The 10,035-nt window shown below is 48.6% G+C and overlaps 1 protein-coding gene across 3 annotated transcripts in view; it reads left to right on the top strand.

Annotated features, from left to right (window-relative positions):
* Positions 1-1,440: 1,440 nt before the first annotated feature.
* The window catches only part of EGFLAM (EGF like, fibronectin type III and laminin G domains), a 175,447-nt gene continuing 166,852 nt past the window's right edge, over positions 1,441-10,035 (top strand). Inside the window, exon 1 of one of the 3 annotated variants that reach the window (XM_045862075.3) lies at positions 1,441-2,059. In XM_045862075.3, coding sequence (XP_045718031.1) covers positions 1,963-2,059 — 97 coding nt within the window. In that variant the 5' untranslated portion in view covers positions 1,441-1,962. The remainder of the gene's footprint in view (positions 2,060-10,035) is intronic. The other 2 variants (XM_045862085.3, XM_054504394.2) reach the window with 2 other exon arrangements.

The raw sequence follows: 10,035 nt of genomic DNA, 5'->3' as shown, positions 1-10,035 counted from the left end.
TAAATCATTAAAAAAAATCACTTTCTCATAAAAAGAGCTATCCAACATCTTCCAGGCCTGTGGTGAGGTAGGATCTCTCTGTCACAGGTGGAGGTTAAACCCAGGTGAATGACCTGCCAAAGGTGCTGAAGGCAGGATTCTGTGTGGAATGGAGGTAGGGACTAGATGACCTCTGGGCATCCTGACAGTCCCAAGGATATATGATTCTGCTGCGTTTGAGACTAGCAGTCCTGAGGGCAGTCACATTGCCTGGCATCCAAACATGGCCTTGTTATCACCTTGGAAGTGAAGAGCACCGGTTGTTCAACTTTTCTACTCTAACTCCATGTAAAAGGACAAGGTCTGGTGTCACAGCTAAGACTTGCAAATACTCCAGTCGGAGTGGACTTGAACTTATTATGAGCAGTTGCACACCTGAGAATGCCGACGTGTAAGGGACCATATGCTCAGGCTTTGCTAACAAACAAGACTGGGCTCCTAACAAACCCTCTAGCGAGGGCATACTTCATTCCTAAAAAGAGGAGGAGAAATCTTTGGGGGGCGGGGGAGATATGGGTCAACCTTGTTGCCTCCTGCTTTCCCAAGCCTAGGTTAACAATGAAGGGCCAGGACACCCAGGAGCCTCAGCTGGGCTGCATGGTGGGGCAGGCTCCCTCTGCGGGCCACTTCCTAGGGCCTTTGATCTTTCCCCAGGAATTGGCCAAGGCTGTGTTTTCTTCCAGGTTTATTCTCTCTTGGTTTATTTATTTATGTATCTGCTTTCCCTTCTCGCTGGCTTGAAGATCAGCCCGCTAGTGTGTAAGTGGACTTGAGTCCCGGGGTCTCCCTTCTAGCAGCGCCACCAGGAAACCCGACAAAAAGCGTATTTTACTGAATCTTAGGGCAGCAAATCCAGAGGAGAAGGGAGCTGACCCGGGAATCCAGGTTCAGTGGCCAGGACCTCGCTCTGGCCCCCAACCCCAGCTCAGCCGGCGGGTGCCGGGTCCGGGTCTGGTCTTCTCTGTCCGCCAGGGGGCTTGAGCTCGCGTCCGTCTCCCCGACGCCAGGCTTAACCTGGACTTTCATCTCTTCCCCTGGAGGGTCTCAAGTTGCCTTCCTCTGCAGGGAGGGGACCCCGCTCCCCCGCGTTGGGCCCTAATCTCCACCCCGCGTTTCCAACCGAGTGGCGGGGCCTCCGCTCTCCATCTGCGCGCCTTAAATCCCATTTATCTTCTTAGCGCCCTAGACTCGGCCGGCCCCGCCCCCTCTTCCTCTTATCCTCCCCCACTTGCAAACTGCAGACACCCTCCCTCCCCTCCAAGTGCGTTGGACAGACCAGAGCAACCTTTGGAGGTGTTGGGAAAAGTCCCCAAGCTGGGTGGAAGTGACCTAGAGGGGCGCGGCTGCAGGAGGGGAGGAGGGTACAGCCGGGGGAGGGGAAGGCGCCGCAGGATTTCAGGGTCAGGACCACAGCGCAGGGTCCTGGACTCACAGTCCCCTAACTCCCGCCCTGTCGGCCCCTCCTAGCGCCCCAATCTAGGTCACCAGCAGGGAAGGGCTGAGCCGGGGGTCGTTAGAGGGTGATGGGCGGGCTGTCGGCCCCGGAGGTGGGCGAAGAGTAAATTGTCTCCGAGCCTGCCCCTCTCACTTCCACTCGATTGTAATTCCATCCCCGGGCGGGTCGAGCCTCCCTCCCTCCCACGGCCAGCCGGTCCCTCCCCGTCGGCTTCCTTCGCCGCCCCCGCCCCCCCCCCTCCGAAAAGCCCTGCGGTTCCGAGAGGACTTCACTCCCGCACGCCGACCTCCCGGCGGCTGCCCGGCCTCCTCGGACTCCTCCGTCGTTGCTGGTCCAGCTCTCTCAGCCCTCCACCTCCTCACCCGGGTCAGGGGATCCGCGGGGGCCGCCTCCCCCCACGTCCCCCAGGAGACGCCCTTTCCCTGTGCGCCCGGGACTTGGTGAAACTTTGCAGGCGCCCGCGTGAAATGGATTTAATCCGGGGCGCCTTGCTCCGGCTCTTGCTCCTGGCTTCCAGCCTCGGACCCAGCGCAGGGGCGCTCAGAGCGGCTCTCCGAAAGCCAGGTAACGCGCGGGGCGCGCCCGGGGACACCGCGCCCGGGTCCCGGTCCCTGCCGGGACGCAGAGCGGGCAACGCACCGCCCCTCTCTCCCCTGACCGGTCGCAGTTCAGCTGGGTTCTTCTCTGCCCAGAGCCGAGAAAAGACGCGAACCTCGCCCTCCCCCGCCTCCCCGCAGCTCAGGCGGTTCCAGGGATGTTTGTTTGTTGAAAGAATAATCTATTTTCCAGACACAGTAGAGGTGGAGGCGGGCTGTGTATTTGAGCACAGAGAGCTGAGAGTAGGGACAGCGATCATGCTGTCTCAATTACAGAGGATTGCAACTGTGCAAGAGAAGTCAAACAGCTCCTCCTGTGTCTCTAAACATCTTTATTGAATTCAGATTGTCCAGAGCCCAGCCATTTCGTGTTAAGTGTCTGTTGCCTGGGGTTCCCTGTGCCAATCTCTGGTCCTGCCTGGCACTGTGTGGGATGTGGCCTCTGCTTTTAAGGATGCTTTCCACTCTGGGGCCGTTTTCTCAGAAAGGAGTGCCCCATGGGTTAATTTTACCGTATTTTGAACTCCCGTCTTTCTGTGCTGGGCAATTTAAACAAAGATGTATTGTGTGTAGGCTGTTACAAAGAATTGGAGAGAACTGGAAACTCAGTAACTTGCATTTCCTCTCATTATACTGGTAAAAGTTCTTCGTGTATTTTTGTCTACTTTGATTTGATCTGTGTTGTGAGATTCTTCCAAGTACAGCATTCTAAACAATAAAGTTCTAAACGTTGTTGCCCGAATAACGAATTTTATTCTAATTTGCTGAGACCGTATTTTGAATGCTGAAAAATCTGTGTTTTTCTGGGGAGTTTTTGTTTTTTGTTTTTTAGTTTACTTTGTAAGCGAGGTTGTCTTATGGGATTAATTACATCTTTGAACAATGGAAAGCAATATAACTTTATTTGAATGCAGTCTGCAAAACTGCAGAAAGTGCAGTTTATCTTCACAAATAACGATTCTATAAGAAAGAGACAAACCAGGGAAATTTATCAGAGGCGAAGAAAATAATCTTGGCAGGTCCCCATATGGCTGCTTAAATATTTTCACTGCTCAAGGATCTCTTCATTTGGAAATATGACTTGTTGCCTTTCAGCTCTGGGGGACACCCTCGCTCTTCAAGCTGTGTCTGTTGCTACCTGCCTTGAAATTTAGAGTCATTATCATAATCTGCAACACACTTAAATTATGAGCTGTTCTATAGCCACTGTTCAATTCATTTTGGAGATGAAAGCAGTAGTCCAAGGCAGTGTTGTATTAAATTGTTTCTCACATGCACGCATATCCCCATCTTCAAGGATTTCAGTGAAGGGCTTCTTTCTAACTTCTCTCCTTAAGATAAGCACATCATGATCAATTGTATTCTGTGGGTTTATTCATATAAAACCATCTAGTCACAATTTTTGAGCGATGCCTAGTTGTATCTATAGTTTTTAAGCTTAAGCAGTGTATGTAATATTCTTTTAAGGATAGATTACAGTCCATTTAAGCAGAATTTTTTTAAAAGCATTCCACAAAAGCCTGCTGTATATACAACTACTCATATGGGTCACCATATTTCCTTTTTTATTTTTTGTAGCTTCTCTCCTAAAAATATTTTCTACCTGGTTCATCCAGGGTCTCATTCTGATACTCATGCCATCAATATGCCATCTTGGCCCCTCTGGTTTTATTTGAAGCATGGACAGGGTTTTGATAGTGGAAACTCTACGTTTTGAATAGTTTGGCATATTAAATACATCAAATTTGAGGTAGCAGTGGTGTTTGGACTAGGTTTAGCCTAGAAGAACTTTTCATTACGTTATAATTTTCTCCAGACACTGGCTTTCAGGTTGGAAAGCTGCTCAGATTAAAATGACAGCTACTTCATAAACTTCAGGGGAAAATTTCCTCCTGGGCTCATTTACATCCCTTGGAAAGACTAGTTTTTGATCCAGAAAATTGGTCCAGATTAAAAACTGAATGTGCCCTGCTTGGCTCTGATGTGAACAGCAACCAGCTAATTTATAATCTTCCCCAGACACCAGCAAATCCTGCTAGGATCCATATAGGAGTTTCTTTGTACTTCATTTCCTCCATAGAAATTGGTTTGTGAGCAGTACTTTGAAGGGAGCGTGGCCACCATGTAGGCGTGCTGAACAGTCCTGTTTTCTTTGGATGACTTGTCTGTCTCCTAACGCTCCTAAAAGATGGAGAAGTCTTGGATTCAAAATCAACCTGAAAATTCCCCATCCCACCTACCTCTGGTGGGGAAAAAAGCAAGTAGCAGCTTTAATGATGAGTTGAATTTGGGTCCAACATAGGCAACCTTTCCCTCTGCCCCAAGATAGCTCATCTTCTGCCACTGAGCATTAATAAAGAAACCTCTGCATTTGCCGAGACTAACAAGAAATGACAGCTCTTAAGTCAAATTAAATAATAATAACGAACTCTAATTAAGTGCTTGCTACACTGCTCTAAGAACTTGGCACATACTGATATTTAATCAACCCAGCTATTCTTTGTGAGAATAATAATACTATTATTACCCCTGTTTAACTGAAGATGAAATTGTGGCTCAGAGAGATTAAATATCTCCTCCAAGGTCATACAACTAGTAAGTGATGGAATGGGATACGGGCTGTGATATTCAGGACCAGGAAGGGAGTCCTTATGGTCCTGAGAGCAGAGGCCTGCAGACCTGTCCTGGCTGAACAGGGGAGCTCCCATGGGACAGAGCCAGGTGGAGGGCATTATCCCTGCTGCTGGGCATGCGGAGCCTGTTAAACATTTGTACGCGGGATCGTGCCCAGGCCTTCAAAGATAACAGAGTGTGAACGATACTGAGATGGAGTTCTGGAAGCCATTGTCCGCTGACCTCATCTGCAAGAATCAGGGGCTGTAACCTTACCCGTCCATGAACTGCTGCTTTTCTCTTGTTGAGCTCCTGGGTGCTAAGTCTTGTGGGGGCCAGAGGATCCATCCAAGGACCTGGAGGCAGGAAAAGGGGCTTCTGACCCTAGGTAGGGTATAGGACAGTATCATCTCCCTGGGCCTTACTGGCCTGGAAACATCGCATAACCTTCATTCCTTTTCAGATTACAAATTAGAATCAGAGACCTGGAAGGAAGTGAAAAGGCCTCATTCGACAACTGGGCTGAGGGTGATTAAGGGACTTGTCCAACTTAACATCAGAGGCTGAACCGGAACTAGTACCCAGGCCTTCCTGAGTGGGTACTTCTCCCTTATCCAGAGTCCCCCAGGAAGCATGGGAAGGACTGTCATTTTTCTGGTGTGGAGCAGGAAGGTGAGAAAGGGAAATCCAGACACATGTGCTGGAATCCACACACAGTGAGCCACACACCTGCTCCCACAGGCAGACTGGTAACTCATGGTGCTAATTCACCCTCTGGCCCAGAGAGAGGGGCTGGAGGACTGCGCGAGGGCCCTGCCTTTCCTCCTGTCTTTCCAGCTTGCCTGAGGCCCCAGGGGCAGTGAGACAAGGCCAGGTCAGGGTTGAGAACTGAAGGTCTTCCCTAGAAGAGCTGGGGCCCACAACCATCTTTAGGAAGAGCTTTTCATTACTTTATAATTTTCTCCAGACACTGGCTTTCAGGTTGGAAAACTGCTCTCACCTTTTCCTTTCTGCTCCCTCAGCATTTCCCTACCTGCAAAAATTGGGCTCCAGGGAAGATCCAGAGAAACTCAGAAAGAAAAAAACGAGAGTCTGGAGGAGCAGAGTTAGCTGGTGGGCAATGTGTCTTGCTCGTTGATGGGGCGAATCCAGGAGCCTCTAGGTAGCTTCTGCTGCTGCTAGTGTGAGGTTCACTGGCTACGAGTCAGAGGCCTCCCTGTTCTGGTTCCTGCACGCCAACCTGAACAACCTGCCGCCCAAGGGACTGCTTATGCCCCCCCTTACAGCTCTCAGGCAAGTCCCCCTCCCAAAGCATGTATTTGGGGGAGGCTCATCTCTTCTGTCTGTCCCTCCTTCTCCCTTTCCAACTCAAAGTCCTTCACTACAGTGCGATCCAGATTGTCTTGCTTCTTGGGGAACACTGGAGCTCATAAAGGCCACACATATTTCCCCCCATGAGGGCCATATGCGTATCCCCAGCACTTAACTACTGGCATCCATGCAGTCGAAGCAACGTAGCAGAAATCTTTCCTCCACTCCTCCATCTCCTCAGCCCTCCTACCCTCCTCTTTGTTTCCACATCCTATCTAATCCCTATAAGAAGCCTCCCTCTCCTCTCTTTCTTTCCTTGGATTCTCTGTGGAGGTAAAGGGACAGAGAGGTCAAGGTCAGGGGTAAATGTCCTATAACATGAGCGGAACTTGTGTCCTCAGAATTCTTTCTCATGGAAGAGTGACTTGGCCAGAAAGGAACTGAGTGGTGTTTTTTGTTTTTGCTTTGTGTTTCTTAGCCTGAGCCCGGGGCTTTAATAACCTTAGAATTCTTTTGGGAGTAGTTGTCCATCTGCCTAACTCAAAAGTGGTCCAGTGCCGCAGAGCTAGGTTTCTGGAAGACAGGGACTCAGGCGTCTGGGGCCGCGGTGGGCCCTCAGCTTCCACAGGGTGGTCCCGTGGGCAGCCTGCGTCTCCCACCTCACCTGCTCGGCCGGCAGCACTGGCTGCTCCCAGTCGACTCAGTGAAGGATGGGATGTTATGACTGCAACAGAAAGTCTTTTGAGCTGGTTAGGACCGCTGCCACTTACTCTGGCCACAGCATGTCAAACTGCAGATACTGGAAGTATACCTGCTATTTCAGGGATAGAAAAAGGAAAAAGGTAAAGAGGGACTGCAGAGCCTAAATGGCCGTTTGTAGCGGAATCCCCCAAACCCATCTTTGATTCTGCTCCCATTTTGAAGAAAGACCCCAGAGTGTGGCTTCGGCCTCCTGAAATGAGCTGGAAGACGCTTGCCTCTTAGACCCCCGAATCGCAAGGGGATTGGGGGTGGGGGGGAGCAGGGGACACAGGTGAAAGAGCTGCCCGCAGAGGATGCACTGTTCAGAGCGGGCTCAGAGCAGGTCTGGCCTCAGTGGGTCTCAGGCCTCTGACCCAGGCAAGTAATTCCTGACCTTCCGTGCGGATGAGAATTCTTGGAGTGCGTCACAGGCTCCTGCCTTTTTAACAAGAACCTCCGGTGACTTGATGAGGTGGTTTGCAGTCCCCACGTTGAGACCTGACAAAGGAGAGTTGAGGCTCCTGTCGGCCTCCCTTTCCTCCGGGCCTTCTCCCCAGATGCCCCGTGGGACACCCACGGTCCCCCTTCCTTCCTTTGTCCGCACCACACGGGATTGGCCGCGACAACCCATCGCTCTGGGTCAGTATTGTAACCTTAGGCTCCGCGGGTCTCCCGAAGGTTGGATTTGGGGCTTGTGGTCTTCAGAAGGCGGCTGAACGACATCTCCTCTGGGCAGGTCCTCCTCTTCCTCCCCAGAGGAGGGAAAGCCTGCAGTAGCACTAAGAAGCAGCCACGTGGAGCTCTGTGTAACCCACCCCCCCGCCCTCATTTCCCTCAGACCCACTCCACCCTCCCGCCCCCCGCCCCCCACTCTGCACCTGTTCTTGCACCCCCCGAGGCTGGTTTCTTCTTGGGTGAGAGCACAGACTTTAGTATTTGACAGATTTGGGTTCAAGTGCTGACACTGTTTTTTACTAGTGACTCGATGATGTAAGGCAAGTTATGTTAGCTCTGTGGTCTCCGTATCCTCCTCTGTAAAAATGGGAAAGAACCTGCCATTTAAGGTTGCTGGAAGGATTAAGTGAGGCAAGACAAGCACCAGAGCATTTAAAAGGCACAGAAGCCTGAGGCTGGAAGGCAATATTTATGGAACTGGGATTGTTTAATCTGGACAGAGGAAAACAACTGAGTGCATATGCATGACTGGAAGAATATGTGCCGGGCCCGACGAGAAACACGGACACTTACGATTTCGTGTTCCTTTTCCATACGTATTAATGTATGATTGATTACATGTGATTTAATTTGTACTGAGTCATAAAGTTTTTCAGATAAATTAATTGGCAAAATAGAAGGACTCTCTGGTTGACCACATGCCTCGATTTTTGGTTTGGAAAATGCGGCCACCACGTTTGTGGTCTTGCTTGAATGAATTCCTTGGAGAAACAGTAACCGCAAGGGTGGTGGATGCTGTTTGCCTGGTAATTGTCTTGGGGAGGTTTTGCAGGGTGTGGTGGTGGAGGGGGAGCTGCTGTTCCTGAAAGAGAATTAGCCAGACTGATGCATGACTGGGCGTCGGTGGAAATCTCCGTGAAGCTTGGGAGCTAAGAAATGGTTTGGGTTTGATTGATCAGTAGGTGGGAGTAATTCATGAACCACTCCCAGTGACATGGGATGTTAGAGGCCAGGCTCCATTGGCTCTTCCTTTCCTATGAATGATTCTTGCATTTCCTTGGCTGGCTGTGAAACCCCCCATTTATCCCAGATAACCCCACCAGCTTATTTTAAGAATCAAAGGAAATAAAACGGACCAGTGCTTTGAAAGAGCTGAAGTATTTCACAAAAATAGGATATTATCATTCAACAATAATCATAGTAATTACTATTACTTTAACCAACCACACCAACCAAGAATATACCTCCTGAAGCTTTCATCTCATTTCCAGTCCCTTCTTCCTCACCTCTAAAGACACTTGAAGATTCTTTCTTCATCTGACTCTGCAAATCCTGAGCAATTTAAATCTTAACACTTGTGTTTGCTGACAGGGCACCCAAGATCCGGAATCAGATTTAATGTAATGTTAATGCTATTTATTTTTCTTGGTGCAAGAAGTTTATATTAGCCAGTTAATGGTTTACATTGTGCAAAAGGAGTTGTATCAGCAGGCACTTTTCTGTAACATCTGGGCAATTGGAAACATAATACTTAAATACAACCTGAGTTTAGAGCCTTCCTTGGACAGATGGCTAATTTTATCGATCTAATTTTACACTTAGGAATAGGTCCATGATCCTTTGCTCGTAATTCTTAGAGTGAGCAGAGAAATAAATAAAATGGATGATGGCTGTGAATTAGATGCCTGTTATATTGCTTGTAATTTATTTGTAAAATACTTCAGTATAAACAGTCACTGTGTGAATTACTTTAATCTGTACCCTAAGAGTACTTAATTAACACTCCAAGTAATCTGACATAGAAGGTACCACTCCTGCGTTAAGAGTTTACATATATTTTGATCTCTCAGTGACTGAGCCATACCAGTGGTCAAATATTTTGAGCTTTATCTCTGTGCTAGCCAGAAATCCACACTCCAGGGCTAGTTACCACTTGACCTTTACTATAAAGTCCACTCTCAGAAGTGGTTTGGAAAATACATGAAAATAAATGTTAGCTTAAATCTAGGCTAGATGGTTTGTTAATTAGCATAAACGATGTTAGAAATAATGTTTTCATTGGTGAAATATGTGAGTAGGTAGAAAGATCATACTTGTCCCTCTATTTTTGTGTAGACAAAGAATAAGAACCAGTGAACCCAACAGTCAAGCTGCTTTGGAGTTAGGCTAAAGTCCCAGTCAGTCCTGTATTTCACTCACTTAACAGTAGACTCATTTGCCTGCTCCCCCTAACTGATTTGCTGATTCTGCCATTAGGGTATTGATGGATCTGCCTCAGCAAGGTGCTTGCTGCTGTAACAAGCAACTCCACATCTCAGTAGCTTGACACAAAATGTATTTTTTACTTACTCCAAGTCCAAAGTGAATGTTCCTTGTTGGGCAGCTCTCCTGGACTGCTCTTCTTCAAATGATGACTTGAAAACCTGAGTCATTCTGTCTCTGCAACCTCTATCTTCTAATACTGTGATCTTTAAAATGGGCTTCCAAGGTGTCATGGAAGGTAAAGAGAAAGAAAGCTTGTGTGAGAGATTTTTATGTGCCAGGCTGGAACGTGGTCCCATGACCCCAACCTAACTGTAAGGAGGCCAGGAAATGTAGTTTGGC

This window comes from Mirounga angustirostris, unplaced genomic scaffold, assembly GCF_029215605.1.
Source record: "Mirounga angustirostris isolate CCGP_5_RB_7025 unplaced genomic scaffold, mMirAng1.0.hap1 SCAF_7, whole genome shotgun sequence".
Taxonomy (NCBI): Eukaryota; Metazoa; Chordata; class Mammalia; order Carnivora; family Phocidae; genus Mirounga; species Mirounga angustirostris.
The sequence above is the reverse complement of the archived record's forward strand: the minus strand, read 5'-3'. Positions and strand labels throughout refer to the sequence as shown.